At 47.6% G+C, this 19,171-nt stretch overlaps 2 protein-coding genes across 2 annotated transcripts in view; both read right to left on the reverse strand.

Annotated features, from left to right (window-relative positions):
- The window catches only part of LOC101271277 (keratin, type II cytoskeletal 5), a 95,508-nt gene extending 77,680 nt beyond the window's left edge, over positions 1–17,828 (reverse strand). Inside the window, exon 1 of the mRNA XM_049694109.1 lies at positions 17,806–17,828. The gene's annotated coding sequence lies outside the window, so the exon portion shown is untranslated. The remainder of the gene's footprint in view (positions 1–17,805) is intronic.
- On the reverse strand, positions 7,684–18,279 carry KRT79 (keratin 79). Its single transcript, XM_004286768.3, is given in 7 exon segments — positions 7,684–7,755; positions 7,966–8,130; positions 13,530–13,625; positions 13,749–13,809; positions 14,876–14,917; positions 14,919–15,094; positions 17,806–18,279. Coding segments are annotated over 7 exon segments (1,086 nt in total).
- Positions 18,280–19,171: the final 892 nt, after the last annotated feature.

Raw genomic sequence — 19,171 nt, forward strand, 5'->3', positions numbered from 1 at the left:
ATGAGACTGCTATTCTGAATCTGGGGAACAGCAGTGATGAGGGCCTACATAATTCCCACAGGCCTGAGCTGACTCTGACCGAATGAAAGCTGGCCACCCCAAAAATGATCAAGCCATCCCGTGCAAAGAGAGAGAGCAGGGCGGGCCTATGGGGTGAGAAGAGGGTGGTCAGCGGATGCAGGTCTTGGGGATCGGGCTGCAGGGGAGGCTGGACTGGCTGGGAGCTCTCTCCTCTGGCCAGCTCCTCTCTCCCCACCTCTACCCTCATTGCCTCTCCCTGCCCTCCTCTTCCCTCTACCTCTGAGCTGCACCCCACCCTCTGTCCCCATCTACTTCAGCCTTTGCTGGGCTCTCCCTGCCCCTGCCTAGGTGGCCTCTAAGTAAATGGAGAGTGGGTGGAAATGCTGTGGCAGGGAGGACAGGAGAGCCCCTGGGCCCCGTCAAATGTCCATGGGAGAGAGCCCAAGGGATGGTCCGTCCACCTGTAGTAAGTGAGCGTTCTAGAGCCAGGACTATCTCCTACGAGGGACAAGGTTGAACATCCTCTCATCCTTTCAATGAGTATTTATTGAATGCCAACTTCACGCCAGGCACTGTACTGAATGCTCTATATACATGTGGTCATGGAATCTTCCTAAAAGCTCTCTGCAGTCAGTATCACAACCGTGTTTACAAATGATGACTTGGAAGCCCCGGGGAGGAGAAGTAGCCCCCCAGGGTCACACAGTAGCATGTGGTGGAGCCAGGACCCGAACCCACATCAGTCTGCTCGCAAAGGCTCTCCCTGAGGGTTGATGAGGACTTTCATGGGCTAGGAGGAGGGTGTGCATCTGCAGGGTGCAGCCTCAAGGCATCTCGTGATGTGTCCATTGTGTCTTGTAGTCTATAGCTGTGACACCCCAATACTAGGAGAAAATGCTGTGTCCTTAAGGTGTGTCCAGTGCATAAAACAGAAAGCCAGCGGGGGTGGAAGGGACTTTAAGGGAAATAATCTATAATATACAATCAATCTTATTTTGTGCCTGTGGGGCACCCAAACCAAAGATCCCCAATTGATGTACTTCTCATCAAGCTAACTCTAAGTTGAGGCAGACGCCATTCCTAAGATAAAAATTTAGATGAGGGAAAGCCCGCCTTGCTTTCCATGTAGAAGGAACTCTCGTATAGAGCTGCCATCACGTGCTGGACACTGGGTGCTTTTCAGGTAGGGGTTCCCTTCCTCACAACAACCCTGCAAAAAAGAGGAGTTGCTATGCTCAGTTTAGAGCTACAGCCGCTGAGGCTCAGAGAGGTTATGTAGCTTACCTGAGATCACATAGCTAGGAAGTGGTGGAGGTAGGAGGCCAGTCCTGTCTGTCTAACATCAAAGCTTGTGACCTTAACCTCTGCACCACAATGCTGTATATCAGAATCCGTAGGAAAAACAACTATACAGCAACTTAGACAGACTTGTAGCTTATGGTGCATCAGAGTAGCCACGGGGTCTCGGCCAGCACTCTGCTTGTTCTGTCCTTGCTTTTACCACAGGACTGGTTGTTTGGATCATGTGGCCCTGTCCTTACAAGTATCCAATAATATAGGACACTGTCCTGAGGGGCCAGTTCTGTGTCCTCCAACTAACTAAGTCCAAATTAACTAAATGACAAATCCAATAATAAACCCAAACCAAACAGGAAGAAAGCTCTGGACTAGAGCCATATTCTGTGGCTCTATTATGAAGTCAGAATTGCCAGAAGTTCACAAAATCCTCAAACGGCAGCCTGAGGAACTGAAGGTAGGCATGTCTTCAGTGTGCAAGAGAGCGCTGACCCTCGAGGGAGAGAGGCAAAGAAGAGTTTCCATCCCTGAGAAAGGGAAGGTTTCCTCCTGCAGCTCCTGGGCCAGCTCCTGGGTGACTCCCCCTGGCAGTGACAGCTAAAAGCAGGTTCCCACCCCACCTCCACAGTTCCACTCTTAACCTCTGTGACCCTTCCTCAACTGGCAGCCGTTCCCCATCTTGTCAAAGAAGGATGAGCCGCTGACAGGGGTGTGGAGCGGAGCGGAGGGTGTGTTTGCCTAGGGTTTTCTGGGTCAGGGAGGCAAGCCCTTGCATTCAGTCCTGGGATTACAGGGATCCCAAGTCTTTTAGCCCCAAACCTGGTGTGTGGTGTGGGAAAGCACCTCCGCCTGTCCTGACCGGGTTGTGCCCTCACCCCGTTCAGTCAACCAGCCTCAGCAGCCCCAGAGTCACTCTGTGGGGAGCCAGAGCCAACTTGGGGATCAGAGACTCTGCAGAAGAGGACCAGTCAGCATTTCGGCAAGGGGACAGTGAGGGCAGAGAGAGGGTGGGGAGCCCTTAGAATCGGGAAGGAGAAGTCTGTACACAAGGTCCCCCCTTTCCCAGGGGTAGAGAGCATTCTTGGTCTCCCCCCACTTCCCGGGCATGTGTCAGCAGGGGTTACCCAACATGCTTTGACAGCAAAACCATTCTTGTCATCCAAAACATATGCACACGGGCTTCCCTGGTGGCGCAGTGGTTTAGAGTCCGCCTGCCGATGCAGGGGACACGGGTTCGTGCCCCAGTACGGGAGGATCCCACATGCCTCGGAGCTCCTGGGCCCGTGAGCCATGGCCGCTGAGCCTGCGCGTCCGGAGCCTGTGCTCCGCAGCGGGAGAGGCCACAACAGTGAGAGGCCCGCATACGGCAAAAAACAAAAACAAACAAACAAAAAAAAACATACGCACAGCCCCATTTGAAAACCAAGTAAAAGAAGAGATGCTCTGATTGGTGCAGAGGAGGGAACCGTGAACCTTCTTACATGCTGGCCTCTCCCTGGACCCCCTGAGAGTAGCCCCTGGGGTCCTGAGGCTCCAGGAATTCAGCATCGAAACCCCGTGTCCAGGCCATTCCCAGCTTTACACAAGTATTTCTAAGTAACATACACATCATTAGTGGATCTTCATGGTCCATAGTATAATCTTTGAGTTTTGCTACTTGATAAAACTGTTTCTATTTTTTAAGCCGTAAATATAATTTCAATAAAATTGTTTCTCTGTTAAGATATATATATATATATATATATGTATAACTGAATCTCTTTGCTGTACACTTGAAACTAACACAGAACTGTAAATTAACTATACTTCAATTTTTTAAAAAAATCTGATTACCACCTGAAAAAATTTGTTTCTTGTTCTACTTTGTCATTAGCAAGTTCTTCCCCTCTCTCAGCTCATTTTCTCACCTATAGAATGAAACGTTTGGGGAATTCCCTGGCAATCCAATGGTTAGGACTCCATGCTTTCACTGTCCGGGGCCCGGGTTCAATCCCTGGTCAGGGAACCAAGATCCCACAAGCTGTGTGGTGTGACCAAAAAAAAAAAGAGAGAGAGAGAGAGAGAAAGAAAGAAAGAAACGTTTGGACTAGATTGCCTCAGATATCTCTCCAGCTCCAGTACCCCTGCTTCTCAATTTCTTTTTCTATAAAACAGCATAACCCAGTAGTTGGGCTCTGGAACCAAGCTTCTTGGATTGCATACCCAACTCAGCTACTTACTAACTGTGTGACCTTAGACAAGTTACTTAATCACTCCGTGCCTCCGTTTCCTCATCTGCAGGATGGGGATGAAAATAGTACTTCTCTCATAGGCTGCTGTAAAGAGTGAATCAGGTAGAGAGTTGACAGTAGTACAGTAGGCAGTGAGCACTCAGTAAATACTAGTTATTATTCCTATCAGGGGTGCTCTATACTCCATCCCCCTGAGAAGAGAAAGCTCACTGAAAGTATGACTGCCTCCCCAAGCTGGGGACCACCTAGGTGGTGGAGTTAATTTTGCTAAGTGCTAACCTTTGTGTTCCTAAGCTGTGGTTAGGGTTTGGCTCAAAATCCCTCTGCTGGCACTCCCACGACCCTGGTGGAAGTTTCGTGGGGCTTGTCTGGTCTCTTTTAGGGAGACTGAGTGACCAGGCTAAGAGTGGAGGGGACATCAAGAAGGGTCCCTTCCATCAGGAACTCTAAGGCTGCCAGAGAAGGGAGGGGCACATTGATTTGGCAGCAGGGTTTGGGGTGTGGCAGGGCACAGGGCTGGGAAGTCAGTCAGTTGGGGAATTACTTGGGTAATTAATTGACTGAGGCTCAGAGTAGGGAAGTGTGGAGATGAAGAGGGACAGGGGTGACTCCTAGAGACACAGTGGAGGAAGGCTCCATATGATTTGGCGAGTGACGGAAACAGAGGTAGGACGGAGGTTGCCACTGTGAAGAAAGGGTGGAGAGCTTGAAATTGGCAGCCCTGGCTACCACTCACCAGCTATACCACTGCAGGTGTGAAAGTTAACTTCGGTGAGCCTTAATTGCCTCACCTGCAAAAAGGGGTATCATTTGCCCCCGACTAAATTCTGGGGCTGCTGTGAAGGTCATAGACAAAGTAACATATTTGTGAACCACAAAGTCTAATTAAAATGTGGATTTTTTTCCAGTTTTATTGAGATGCAGTTGACATTAAACACTGTAAAAGTTTAAGGTATACAGCATAATGACTTGACATATGGATATACTGCAAAATGATTACCATAATAAGTTTAGTTAATGTCCATTACCTCTTACAGCTACAAAAAAAATTTTCTTCCTTGTGGTGAGAACTTTTAGGATTAACTCTCTAGGCAACTTTCAAATATCCCATACAGCATTTTTAAGTATAGTCAGCAAGTTGTATATCACATTTCCAGAACATATCCTATAACTGGTAGTTTGTACCTTTTGACCACATTCACCCAATTTCCCCACTCCCTATACCCTGCTTCTGGTAAGCACAAATCTGATCTCTCTTTCTATGAGGTTTTGGAGGGGGGGGTGGTTTGGGTTTGTTTTTGTTTTTAGATTCCACATATAAGTGAGATCATACAGTATTTGTCTTTCTTTGTCTGAGCTATTTCATTTAGCATCATGCCCTCAAGGTCCATCCATATTGTAGCATTGGCAGGATTTCCTTCTTTCTTATGGCTGAATGATATTCCATTTTCTATATAAACCACATCTTCTTTACCTGCCAGTGGGCACTTAGGTTGTTTCAAAGTCTTCCATGTATTGTAACTAATGCTGCAATGAAGATGGCACTGCAGATATCCCTTCAACATAGTGATCTTGTTTCCTTCATATAAATACTCAAAAGTGAAATAGCTGGATCTTATGGTAGTTCTATTTTTAATTTTTTCAGGAAGCTCCACACTGTTTTCCATAGTCGGCTGCACCAATTTCCATTCTCACCAACAGTGCACAAGGGTTCCCTTTTCTCCACTTCCTCACTAGCATCTGTTACTTCTTGTCTTTTTGATGATAGTCATTCTAACAAGCATGAGGTGATACCTCATTGTGGCTTTAATTTGCATTTCCCTGATGATTAGTGATGCTGAGCACCTTTTCATCCTTTTCATGTACCTGTTGAATATCTTCTTTGGAAAAGATGTTTTTTTTGGTCCTCTTCCTTTTCGGATTATTTGGAGGTTTTTGCTATTGAGTTGTATGAGTTCTTTATATATTTTGGATATTAACCCCCTATCAGGTATGTGGTTTGCAAATATTTTCTCTCATTCCATAGGTGGAACTTTCATTTTGCTGATCATTTCTTTTGCTGTGCAGAAGTTTTTTAGTTTGATGTATCCACTTGTTCATTTTTTAATTTCTCTCTTGTGCTTTAGGTGTGACACACCTCAAAAATTATTACCAAGACCCATGTCAAGAAGGTTTTTCCTGTTTTCTTCTAGAAGTTTTATGGTTTCAGGTCTTACATTTAAGTCTTCAATTAATTTCAAGTTGATTTTGTGAGTGGTGTAGGATAGGGGTCTAGTTTTATTCTTTTACATATGAATATCCAATTTTCCCAGCGCCCTTTATTGAAAAGACTGTCTTTTCTACATCGAATATTCTTGGCTCTCTTGTCAAATATTAGTTGATTATACATGCATGGGTGTATTTTGGGCTCTCCATTCTATTCCACTGGTCTATGTGTCTGTTTTTATGCCAGGACCATACCGTTTTGATTATTATAGCTTTATAATATAGTTTGAAACCAGGACTTGTGATGCCTCCTGCTTTGTTCTTCTTTCTCAGGATTTCTTTTGCTATTTGGGTTCTTTTGTGGTTCCAAAGGAATTTTAAGATTGTTTTTTCTACTTCTATGTCAAATATCATTGGAATCTTGACAGGGATTTCATTGAATCTATAAATGGTTTTGGATAGTATGGATATTTTAAATATTAATTTTTCCAATCCATGAGCACAGATATCTTTCCATTTATTTGTGTCTTCTTCAATTTCTTTCATGAATGTCTTACAGTTTTCAACGTAGAGACCTGTCACCTCCTTGGTTAAATTTATTCCTAAGCATTTTATTGTTTTTGATGCTATTGTAAATGGGATCATTTTCTTTATTTCTTTCTCAGATAATTTGTTGATAGTGTTTAAAAACACTATAATTTTTTTTTTTTTTTTTTGCAGTATGCGGGCCTTTCAATGTTGTGGCCTCTCCCATTGTGGAGCACAGGTTCTGGACACGCAGGCTCTGCGGCCATGGCTCACAGGCCCAGCCACTCCATGACATGTGGGATCTTCCCGGACCGGGGCACGAACCCATGTCCCCTGCATCGGCAGGCGGACTCTCAACAACTGCACCACCAGGGAAGCCCCACTATAGATTTTTTTTTTTTCCACTATAGATTTTTGTATGTTGCTTTTGTATCCTGTCACTTCACTGAATTCATTGATTAGAGCTAACAGTTTTTTTGTGGAGTCTTTAGAATTTTCTACATATAAAATCATGTCATCTGTAAATAGAGAAAATTTTACTTCTTCCTTTCCAATTCTAATGCCTTTTATTTCTTTTTCTTGCCTGAATACTCTGGCTAGGACTTCCAGTACTAGCTGAGTAGAAATTATGAAAGTGGGCACCCTTGCCTTGTTCCTGATTTTGGAGGAAAAGCTTGTGACCTTTTACCACTAAGTATAATGCTCTCTGTGGGCTTGTCATACATCATCTTTACTATACTGAGGAACATACTGAGATATGTTCCTTCTATACCTACTTTGTTGATAGTTTTTATCATGAATGGATGTTGAATTTCATCAAATGCTTTTTCTACATCTGTTGAGATGATCATATGATTTTTAATCACATGATTTTTTTATTTTTCATTCTATTAATGTGATGTATCACATTTATTGATTTGTGTATGTCAAACCAACCTTGCATCCCAGGGTTGAGTCCCACTTGATCACAGTGTATGGTCCTTTTAATGTGCTGCTGAATTCAGCTTTCTAGTATTTTGTTGGGAATTTTTTTGCCTCTATATTCATCAGGGATATTGGCCTGTAGTTTTTTTCCTTGTAGTGTGCTTATCTGGCTTTGATGCTAACCCCATAAAATGAGTTTGGGAGTTGTCCTGCCTCTTGGGTTTTGGAGAAGTTTGAAAAGGATTGGCATTAAATTTACCAGTGAAAATTTACCAGTGAAGCCATCTGGTCCTGGAATTTTCTTTTCTGGGAAACTTTTGATTACTGATTCAATCTCCTTACTAGTAATTGATCTGTTCAGATTTCTGATTTCTTCCTGATTCAGTCTTGGTAAGTGGTATGTTTCTAGGAATTTATCCATTTCTTCTAGGTTGTCCAGTTTGTTGCATATAGTTGTTCATAGAAGCCTCTTATGATCCTATGCAATCTCATTCGTGGTGTCCCTCAGGTTGTCCCCATGCTTCCCAGCTGTCACCTGCAGCTCCTTGTACTGGAGGCAAAGAAATGACAGTGAGCTGTCAGATCGTTCCAGGCCCCCATGGGTAACCACTGACCCCTGGGCCCACCCTCACAGCAGGATGTGTAGGCTGGATGTGTTTGGCCCCGGACCTCCGAGGAGCCCAGTTGCCCAGGCCTCTCACAATGGGGGAAGGTCCTGGTGCGGGCCTAGCCCACATCCTTGGACTGGCCATTCTCTCACCTTGGTCTGGTACCAGGCCTCGGCCTCAGCCCTGCTCTTCTGGGCAATCTTCTCATACTGGACCTTAACCTCGGTGATGATGCTGTCCAGGTCAAGGTTGCTATTGTTGTCCATGGAGAGGATGACACTGGTGTCAGACATGTGAGTCTGCACTTGACTCAGCTCCTGCAAAAACAGAAATAGCTGTCACCAGTGCCCATGCTCCAGGCCAGGGGTCCCCAGGTGGCATCAGGAGGCCTGTGCTCTCCCCCAGGCTCCGCCCTAGAAGGAAGCTACAACTGCCAGGAAAGGCCTCAATCTCTCCAGCTGGAATGGGGCTCCCAGTTTTATAGACATCTTTCTTTGTGTGGATTTGCAGGCTTCCAAGAGCTTAAAGAAGGGGAAAGGGAATGTGTGCTGACTGGACTCCAGCTGGTACCAGGCCTGAGCCAGCACATTCACCTTTAATTCTCAGAACACCCTGTGAGACAGGCAGGGCCACAGCTGGCCCACAGGGTGCTTCTGTGCAAATTAGGAAACAGCACTCCTCTGGACAGAGGCAGCCAAGTATGGGCCTGATTCAAACGCCACTCTCTGCTCAGGCATTTAACAACTTGCATCACCATTCACAGTGGTCCTGACATAGGCAGGTGAGAAACAAGGCTTGAAGAAAAGAAGTGACACATCCAGGGTCACAAGATCCAAGGTCATCCAGTCTGACCCAGCAGGGCCCAGCCTGGAACCAGTCAGGTGAGTGCCCAAAGCCCAAGTGTTTTCCTCTGGAATTCACTAATTATCTATAGTCCATGCTGATGTTCTGGACCCTCCCTGTGTTTCCAGGACCATCAGCTCTCACACCTAAAACAACGTTTAAAGATGCCGAGAACGGTATGTTGGGCTTTGAGACCAGCTCTTATCACTAGGTCATGACTGTGTTGACTCCCAGTTGGGCTCTGCCTCTGTCTCTCCCGTGGTCCTTCCTGCCCTGGGCTGCAGAAAAACTGCCCCAAACCCCAGCTCCGATCAAATCCCTCATCCACTCAGTGCTCCTCAGTTGCTCCCAAAGGGAAGAAAATCTTCCGCCTCAAAGTCAGTACCTTCCAACATATTCTGGTCTTGTCTCCAACTTTGTTCACACGCTGCCCTTCACTGCTGCCAGTGGGATTACAGTAGACAGAAGAATGGCAAGAACAATCCACATTAGTGGACGTTCCCTGTGATCAGGCACTTGACAGGTACTAACTCATTCCCTGCCCTTTCCCAATGGCACAGAGAGCAACTTGCCCAAAATCACAAACTATTAAGCAAGGAGCTCAGTCTCAAACACAGGGAGTTTGACACCAGAACCTGAGATGATACAGACTAAGATGGAGATGGGCATAAAGAAAGAAAGAACTACCTCTTGTAATAAATTACAATGGAAAAGAATCAGGGAAAAAAGAATATATATATATATATATATATATATATATACCCGAATCACTTTACTATACACTTGAAACTAACACAATATTGTAAATCAACTATACTTCAATTAAAAATAAAATTATAAAAAAAGAAAGAAAGAACTAGCAAAGCCAAAACTGACATCTGTATGGACATAGATTTAAATTCTCAAATTAGATTCTCTTTTAAAAGGTGAAATGGACAGAAAATCCAATCACAAATGGCAGAAATCCAATCACTAAAATATTTACGGTTTAGTGAAAAGACCTGAGCTCTAGGGACTTCCCTGGTGGTCCAGTGGCTAAGACTTCGTGCTTCCACAACAGGGGGCGCAGGTTCGATCCCACATGCCACGTGGCGTGGCCAAAGTGTACTAGAAAAAACTAAAAATTTTCTCTTAAAAAAAGAAATGAGCTCTAAAGACAGACAAAGCTAAGTTCAAGTCCCCAGTCTGACATCTACCAGCTGTGGGACCACTGTCATCACTAAGCCTCACGAGGCCTCAGTCTCCTCTTCTGTAAAATGGCCGTGATAATACCTTCCTCATGCAGTTGATCTGAGGATTCAGATCCATACGTGGCCCATGGTGGGAGCTCAGTAAAATGAATCATTTGCCCAGATTTCTCCAAAAGTCAGTCAGGATGCCCGTGAGGCATGTGCCACAGAAAAAGTCATTCTGTCACAGTCGTGCGTTGCCAGCATCATCTTGCAGCATCACCCGTCACCCTCCCCAGCTCAGGGTCCCTCTACAGTCCCATGCCAGAGCGTGGTCCTGAGGAAAATTAACTTGGAATTTTTAAGACAAGGAGGCAAACACTATCTACCAGACACCATCAAGAGTGGATAAAGGTGTTCTTGCTAGGACTAGAGGATAAAAAGTTCAGGCTTTCCAAAGAAAGAGCTAATGCTAGTGGAGAGAGAACTCTGTGGATTAAAGGTGTGAGCTCCTTAGACATCTGGGGCCCTGAGGGGAGGGAGCACCCACGCATGGGAAAAGGAGCCAGAGGGGCGAAGTGAGGGTACTGGAGCTGGATCCCGGAGGGAGCCCCCGGACCAGAGGGAAGCCACGAGGTAACTTTCCTGCCCTGTACAACACACCAGGGATTGGTGGCTGGCCTTCTGGATTTCCTTGAGATCTGGCTTGACCAAAACCAGACCATGAAATCGATTACCGAGTGCAGTGTTAGCCATCACGCCTGGTATGCAAGCAAGGGAATGACTGCTCTGGCCTTCACTCTTCCCCCCGCAAGGAGGTGCCCACAGACATGGGGAACTCTGACAGGAAGTGACCCTGGCTTGGTCCCAGCTCGCCTTCCCCGTTCATCTCCTCATCCATTTCTCCCACACACTTGACGCCAGGTCACCTGCTGCTCCCCAAACACACCGTGCTCTTTGGTGCCTCCGCGTCATGGCGCAGGCTGGGGCCCTGGCTGACAGACCCTCGCTGCTCCTCCTTCAGAAGTCCCGCCCTTCCTTCAAAATCCAACACGAATGCTATCTCCTCTGAAATGCCCCCAGACCTCCCACGGAGGGTCAGCCACAGCCTGCCCCATGCACCTTATCCCTGTCCCAACATGGCTCTTGTCACATGGTAACCCACAAAGGCAGACTGTCCTTCTGTGGTCGTGTGGAAGGTACTCAGCCACATGTGTCAAACGGACAGGGAACAGCAAAGGAAGGGAAAGCTTTTTGAGAGAGTAGGAAAGCTAGTTCCTACCCATTCAGAGAAGAGGAGCTAGGCACCCTTGACCTGTCCTAAAGGAGAGTCCACCCTAAGAGAGGAGAATAAGGAAGCTCCGGATGGTGAATGCCCATCAGTGATCCCACTAAAAAAGAAACTGGGGAGGCACCTAAGAGATCAGCATGATGGCACAGAACACTCCCCAACAAGCTCATCCCGACAGGCGTGTAGAGATGTTTGAAGGGGAACAACACAGCCAAGGATGTACTTGGAAAAACGCTAAGGCCAGTGGACAGGGGTCATTAGATAAACTCTAGGTGTGAAGAACAGGGAGGTAGCATTGGGCTAACCTTACAGAAGACCCAGGCAAAGCCAACAACTCAACTGCTATGTCATTTGCTCTTTCCCATCAAGAAAACAGTCATCAAACTGGAAAGGGCAGGATGCTTGAGAAGAAATGGAAGCCAAGACAGACACTGAGGGTATGAGAGACCTTGGCCTTGTTGGGAATCTCAGGGGTCCAAGCCAGAGGAGCAAATCCTAGGACCCCATGGCCATGGCCAAGGAAATAAACACCCCTGGAGATCCATGAGAAATATAGACAGTAGAAGAGTTTCCAGAGCCTGAGACATGAAAACGTCCTCATTTTCAAAGGGGAGAGATTTAGACTTCTCCAACTTAAACTTGATATCAATCTCCTATGAACCTCTAGAATGAATTCTAAAATGTGTGTGAGAGGCATGGAGCCAGCAAGACTTCCCTAAGGAAAAGTCAAACCAAATAGATTTTATTCCACGGCTGTGTTGCCAAACTACTCAAGGATGCCACAGATGCTATTTGACCAAGACTTTCTTTGGAAGACGGTTTTTTTTCCCCTCTCTTTGGAAATGCTTTTTTTCTGACATTCTTAAAAATAAGACAGAAAAATGTGGGCCAGATGATGCCATGGTTCACTGGATTTTAAAATAACTGAGCCTCTTGAAACACAAATTATTTATTAGTGACACAAATTATTTATTAGTGGAGTGATGAGATCAGCCTGGTGAGAAGGCACCAAGGAAGATCTAGCTCTTGGACGAGGACTCTTTTCTTGGCTCTGTCCGCCTTAATGTGTTTTATCAATGATTTACACTGAAATGTTGTAAAATAACTAAACTGAAAGCTTATCAGGTCTGCAGATAACCCAAAGCTGGGGCATCAGTAATATATCCACTTATCCATTTGGACACCTCCAATATATGGATAGGAGAATCAAGTTTCAAAGCACCCACAGTGACCTAAAATGATGAGATGGAACCACAATAACATTTCACAGGAAAAAGGGGAATCATTAACTCTTGCGTTCAGTTTCAAAAATTCAGCTGCCCAAATACAGGAAGTTGGAGGACAGGGGATGCATGTCTCACTTGAAGGCGTTCACGTAAAAAAACCCAGGGAGCTTTTAAGGGGCAAACATTGTGAAATGGCTTCTAAAAATAACACATAAACTAGTACAATATTAGGCTGCATGAAGAGAAGTCTGTATCTGTAACCTTCCTCCCCACCTCTCTGTCTTCTGGATTCTGGACTAAGGATGCTGTTTCCCCAACTTTTTCACATGCCACAAATGTCAGCTCACTAATCATCCCGACCACTAAATTGTTGTCATATGACAGACATGTGTCACATGGAAGACAATTGGATACGTGCAGCCCAGAGGGCAGAATCAGGGCCAATCAAGAGCAGAAGTCATGGGAAGAAGATTCAAGTCAGCTTTCCAATACGGTTGTTCAATAATGGAAATGCCTGCCCTAAAAAAGAGTGAGCTCCCTGCCTCTAGAAGTATTCAAGTAAAGGCTACATGCCCCCCGTCAGGGATATTAGAGAAAGGGCTCTTATTCTGAGCATAAGGTTGGCCTTGGGCTCCCTATTGAATCTAAGAGTCTATCACCAACTCATGTCAAGTTCAACCCTCTTACCTTGGTCTTCAAAGCCCCCTTGTTTCCTGGGACCCCTCGTAGATTCTGTGATCTACCTGCTACCCACACCTCACCTCCTGCTCTCACATGGAATTTCAGTCCCCACTCTCTGTCCATCTCTGCTCCTGTATCCCTTGCTCCATTACAAACTGGGCAACAAGGGGAATAGTATAACAGTCCAAGGACCAGGTTTTAATTTCAGAACTGCCTCTAACTAGCTGTGTGACCATGGGCAAGTTACTCAGAGCCTCAGTGTCCCTGACTATAAAAGGGAGACAGTAATAGAACCTATATTATGGAGTTGTTGAGAGGATTATGTAAAAAGCTTAGCTCAGTTCCTGGCCCATCATAAGCACATAAACATGGAAGCGAGTACTGATCCAGGTCCAGGTGCTGTATTCTATCAATTAAGTTGCACTAGTGAATTCTGATCAGACTTCCAGGGGGAATCCCCAAAGCTGTATGTGAATGTAAGTATCCCTGTCCATTGGCTATCTTACTTCTTCATAAAGATGCCTCAAGAACTCCATCTCCTCTATCAGGATGTCTATCATGCCATGCAGATCCATTTGGCCCATGTATGCAGCACCCACATCCTGGGGGCAAGAGAGAGAGCAGGGCGGTTGGCTCAGCCCCCAGGGCTCTCACCTCTCTCCGAGTCAGCCCAGCACCCTGGCAGCCAAAGACCACCTGCCCCCACTCCCTGCCACCTCGTTCACCTTCTTGAGCATCACAAACTCGTTTTCTGCGGCAGTGTGCTTGCTGCTTTCATCCTCATACCTGTTACACAGGGAAGACTCAGCCCAGCCTCCCCCCATTTCTGCCTTTTAAGACATTGAACCCAGTTGGCTTTAAGGAAGCCCTGATGGGTCCCACAATGGCCAAGAACACCTTTGGGGAGTAGTTCTGTAATGCAGCTAACCAATGAAGAAACAGGGATACAGTCTTTAAACATTCCTCCCACTTCCTTTGAGGAAATGAGCACAGTATTTGTGCAATAATATGGCAATTGAGAGCAGCCATCTCTTTGGATCAGAGCCCTTGGGAGGCTTTATGGGAACAGGTTGAAGATGTGTCAACAATGATTAACCTTTGCATTCACTTTCTACAATAGGATGTCATTGAAAACATCAACTTCTCTCCAACTGCTTTTGCAGAGAATTTAAGGTTTAGAAATTGCCAGTGTAAAGCAATGGGAAAAGATATGAAAGTTTATACCTTAAACTCACAAATATACAGACCAACCAATCATAATATGTGAACCTTATTTGCATCTTGATTCAAGCGAACTGTATTTTTAAAATTTATGACATTTATGGAACAATTGGAAATTCAATTGTTGATTGGATAGTTGGTGATACTGAGGATTATTGTTTCAAAAGATTTAGGTGTTCTTAGGGCATTGTGTTTGTGTGTTATTAAGTCACGTTATGCAGATGAACTATATGAATATATCCAGTAAAAATAGTTGTGAATGAAATGACATGATGGCTGAGATTTGCTTCAAGACAATAAGGGAAGAGGAAAAGCGAGTGAGTAGGGGTGTAGACAAAATAAAATTGGCTATGAGTAGACAATTATTAAAGTTGGGTAATGAGAACATAAATGTTCATTACACTTTTCTCCCTACCTTATAATATTTTTTCATCTTACAACAGTACACAGTGTGACAATCCTCCAGGAGGCAATGGGTCCAAGACCTGAGCCCCCGAGGGAAGCAGCTCTGTCTGGACACTCCCCCAGCTGGGTCCCTGGACCCAAGAATAGGGTGGCCCTCTCTGGGGAGATTTCCCAGGCTGACGCTTCCCCATCCCCACATGGCCCCAGCCTATCCAGCTCTCCTCACTTGCTCTTGAAGTCCTCAGCGAGATCCTGCACGTTCTTCAGCTGAGTCCAGCCTCCCCTGCTCGCTCTGGAGGTTGTCCAGCTTCCCCCATAGGTTGTTGATGAAGTACTCAAAGAGGGGCTCCAGATTGTTCCAGATGATGCCCAATTTCTGGCCCTGCTCCTGTAGCATCGCCCACTTGTTCTCCAGCATCTTGTTCTGCTGCTCCAGGAACGGCACCTGAGCCAGAGCAAGAAGGGTGGCTGGCGCCAGCCCCAGCCCCAGGAGGGACCAAGGACCTGGCCCATCGTCACCATCTGTCTTGACCAGGACACCACAGGGCAGTGCAGGGCCTCTGTCTTTCTGTGGGGAGGAGTTCCTGAGTGAACAATCTTTGCTGGAAAAGACAGTCCAATCCAATGACAAGGACTCTAAAGAGCTAATAAACATAAAAGCCCAGCTCCGGGACTTCCCTGGTGGCGCAGTGGTTAAGAATCTGCCTGCCAATGCAGGGGACATGGGTTCGAGCCCTGGTCTGAGAAGATCCCACACGCCGCGGAGCAACTAAGCCCGTGCACCACAACTACTGAGCCTGCGCTCTAGAGCCCACGAGCCACAACTACTGAAGCCCATGTGCCTAGAGCCCATGCTCTACAACAAGAGAAGCCACAGCAATGAGAAACCCCCACTCAGAGCAACTAGAAAAAGTCCACATGCAGCAACAAAGACCCAACGCCAAAATAAATAAATAAATTTTTTAAAAAAGCCCAGCTCAGTCAGTCATTTACTTCCTGACCCAGGAAGAAGTCAAGTCACTTCTTCCTGGGTCTCCCTTTCTCACTTATCCTGGGTAAATCAAACTAGATCAATGTTTCTGAGCCTCAATTCTGCATCAAAATCAAAATTTTTAATGCAGATACATATATAGTATACGTGTATATATAGGTACATATGGATATATACAAATATACATAGAGAAAGAGAGAGAGAAAGAAAGCAAATGTGACAAAATGCTAAAAATTGGTGAATCTGGGTGAAAGGAAATATAGGAATATGTTGTACCATTATTGCAACTTTTCTGTAAATTTGACATTTTTTAATTTTTTTTATTTATTTATTTATTTTTGTGGTACGCGGGCCTCTCACTGTCGTGGCCTCTCCCGTTGCGGAGCACAGGCTCCGGACATGCAGGCTCAGCAGCCATGGCTCACGGGCCCAGCCTCTCCGCGGCATGTGGGATCTTCCCGGACCGGGGCACGAACCCGTGTCCCCTGCATCGGCAGGCGGACTCTCAACCACTGCTCCACCAGGGAAGCCCAACATTTTTTTAATTTTTAAAACATGGATGTCCAGCCCTATTTCTACAGACTCAGAAGGGTGCTCATGGCGTGAACTTAATGGGCCCCCAGGGGGGTTCTCTGCCCAACCAGGATTCCAGGATATCAGACACGGACAACCTGTCAGGCCTCAGCTCCCAGACCATGGTTCTGAGAGTCTGAGAAGGTGTTGCTTGTTTGACCTCTGGGACAGTCCCACAAAAGAAACAAAAGTCACTAGGGGAAAAGGTGAGGAGGTGGGCAGAACAGTTTGCCTCACCCTTTGCCATCAGGTCTCTCCAGATCCCACCTCCACAGCACCCCAGGCCCACAGTCACATGGCCCCAGGGCACTAGGCAGCAGTGACAAAAAGACCTCTTTATGCCACGAACTTGAGTCCCAGGGCTACCTCTGCCTCCAAGTACCTGTATGATCCTGGGCAAATCACTCAACCTCTCCAGACCTCAATTTTCTCTTCTTAAAAATAGACACACGGGACTTCCCTGGTGGTCCAGTGGTAAAGAATTTGCCTTCCAATGCAGGGGACACAGTTTCGATCCCTCGTCAAGGAACTAAGATCCCACGTGCCGCAGGGCAGCTAAGCCTGTGCGCCACAACTAGAGAGAGAAAAAAAAAAACGCACGCCACAACTAGAGAGAAGCCCACATGCCACAACCAAGACCAGACGCAGCCAAAAATAAGTAAATAAATAAATAAATAATCCTTCAAAAAAAAAAAAAGGAGCACACTATCACTAGACTGATTTCTCATGAGACACTGTGGGCATCATATGAGAAAGGGGACGTGAATATCCTTTGGGAACCCACAAATCACTGAACCAAGGTATGGTCATCCACCAGGATTTTCCTCATCATGGTCCCACTGCCTGGGGGGGCTCGGGGTAGAGGTAGACAATGCAGCAAAGTGGACCTGGAAATGCCAGAGATTACTACAAGAGCTTCCCTAGTTGGCCTGAGGGCCAGAGGAGGAGTCAGGACACTCCCGATCTGGGACAGATCAAACTGCATATCCCCGGGTCATGGTGACCTGGTGACCACCATGCTCATTTTCCACCCCAAACTGAGCTCCTTGGTTGGAACAGCGAGGAAGAATTGGAGAAGGGAAAAGGAGACTTCCCCTAGGACCCCCCCCCCACCATTGTGTCCTGATCACATCTTTGCCCTTAGACCTCCTCCAAAACCAAGAGAACAGGCAACAGATGGGGTTCCTTGGAGACTTGACACTTGAGCCCGTTTTCCCAGCTATAAAACAAGAGGCAGTAAGGGCCACCCCACTAAGAAGAGCAATGAAGACAATCCGCTGTTTAATTGGGGGACAAGGCTGCCGTGTAACCCCATTAATGACGACTATAAGAAAGGCTGCAACACGGTCAAGCTAGGCTGGGCCAACAGGCCTCGTGAGTGGACTCGAGATTCACCATCAACTACAGTAAAGATGGTCCAGCCATTCGGGTCCAGGCGTCCCACGCTCAGGCCAGAAGTGCTCCAAAGGTCATTCCATCCACTCCAGGCCCCAGTGCACATGGGCTGCACCAGCATCCGCCCAGCCCACCCTCTCTTAGGGGCCTGGCTTGCACTCCATGGCCCCTCCCTGCCTCCTTCCACCTCGGCCCACCTTGTCGATGAAGGAGGCAAACTTGTTCAGGGTCTTGATCTGCTCCCGCCCCTGGGTGCGCACCCGCTGGATCTCTGGGTCGATCTCCACATTGAGGCAGGTCAGCAGGCTCTGGTTGACAGTGACCTGCTGGATGCCTCCAGGAAGACAGGCAGGCCCGAACGTCTGCCTGCCAGCCCCCGGGCCCATATAGGCCCCACCACCAAGGCCGAAGCCTCCCAGGGCCTGTCCAGATGAGGCCCCTCCAGCCACGCTCACCGAGATACTCTTGCTGGCCCCCAAGTTATAGAGGCTCCGGCTGCGAAAGCCGCCCGTGCTGGGGCCACAGCGGGCCCTCCCCCCGCTGCTACCACTCCGGGACGCGGTCACCCAGCTGATGCTGCTGGGGGCCCGGGAGCCACCCCCTCCGCTGGCAGAGTGAGAGCTGAAGGCCCCTTTGGTGGAGTACGTCTGCTGAGACACGGAGGACCTCATGGCTGCAGCAGGGCTGGAGTGCAGGCCGGGAGAGCTGGGAAAGAGCACGGTGAGCTGCTGGGCCACTGATGGCTTTTTTATCTTTTCCTGGCTCCTGGGTTCCACAGACACTCCTGCCCCATCGCCCCTGGAGAGAGGGAGGGGCCCTGTTGGTCAGGGGAGTCTCCTCTCCCATAGCGGGAGGGAGGGGCTGCTCCCAGTTATTGCCTGAGCTCCAGAGCTGGGGCTGAGCCGAGACTGTCTGGGGCAGGATGCCACCTCCTTCTCCCCCCTGGGGCGCTCCTGACTTGGAACAGGATGATAGGGGCTGCCATGGCCACCGCCACCACGCAGTGACTGGCTGGCCTCCTCCCACCCAGGCTTTGTGGCCACCATCAGTGGGGCTGTGTTCTGGGGTTGGTCCCAGTCCCCTGTGGTAAGCCAAGGCCCCAGGGCCCAGGCTGTGCGGTGGTGAGGGCACAGGCATTGGGCAAGGGGCTATGGAAGAGGGTGCCCAGACCTGTTCCAGTCCCACCTTCCCGGCCCATGGCCTCGGTGCCTCCTGGCAGGTCCAGGGTGTAGGGGCACAGGTGATAGCCTGGGGTGGCAGGGGGCAGGCAGCCTGATCTTTTGTCATATGCTGGCAGACTGTCTGCTCGGTGGAGATCCTGTGCTGGGCAAAGGGGATACAAAGACAGAAGAGGGTCCCTGCCCAGGCTCCTGGGAACTAAGATCCCTCATGCCACACAGTGCAGCAGGAAAAAAAGAAAAAAGAAGACGTAAGTGTCCAAGAAAAGCCCCAAGAGGCCTATGGACACCCCAGTCTTCCCAGCCCGCGGAGCCCCAGTGCTCAAGCCAGAAAGGCCAGGGGGTTCCTCAAATCACATCGCAGAGTCTCCTCCATGCCCACTCA

Source organism: Orcinus orca, chromosome 11 (genome assembly GCF_937001465.1).
Source record: "Orcinus orca chromosome 11, mOrcOrc1.1, whole genome shotgun sequence".
In the NCBI taxonomy this organism is placed as follows: Eukaryota; Metazoa; Chordata; class Mammalia; order Artiodactyla; family Delphinidae; genus Orcinus; species Orcinus orca.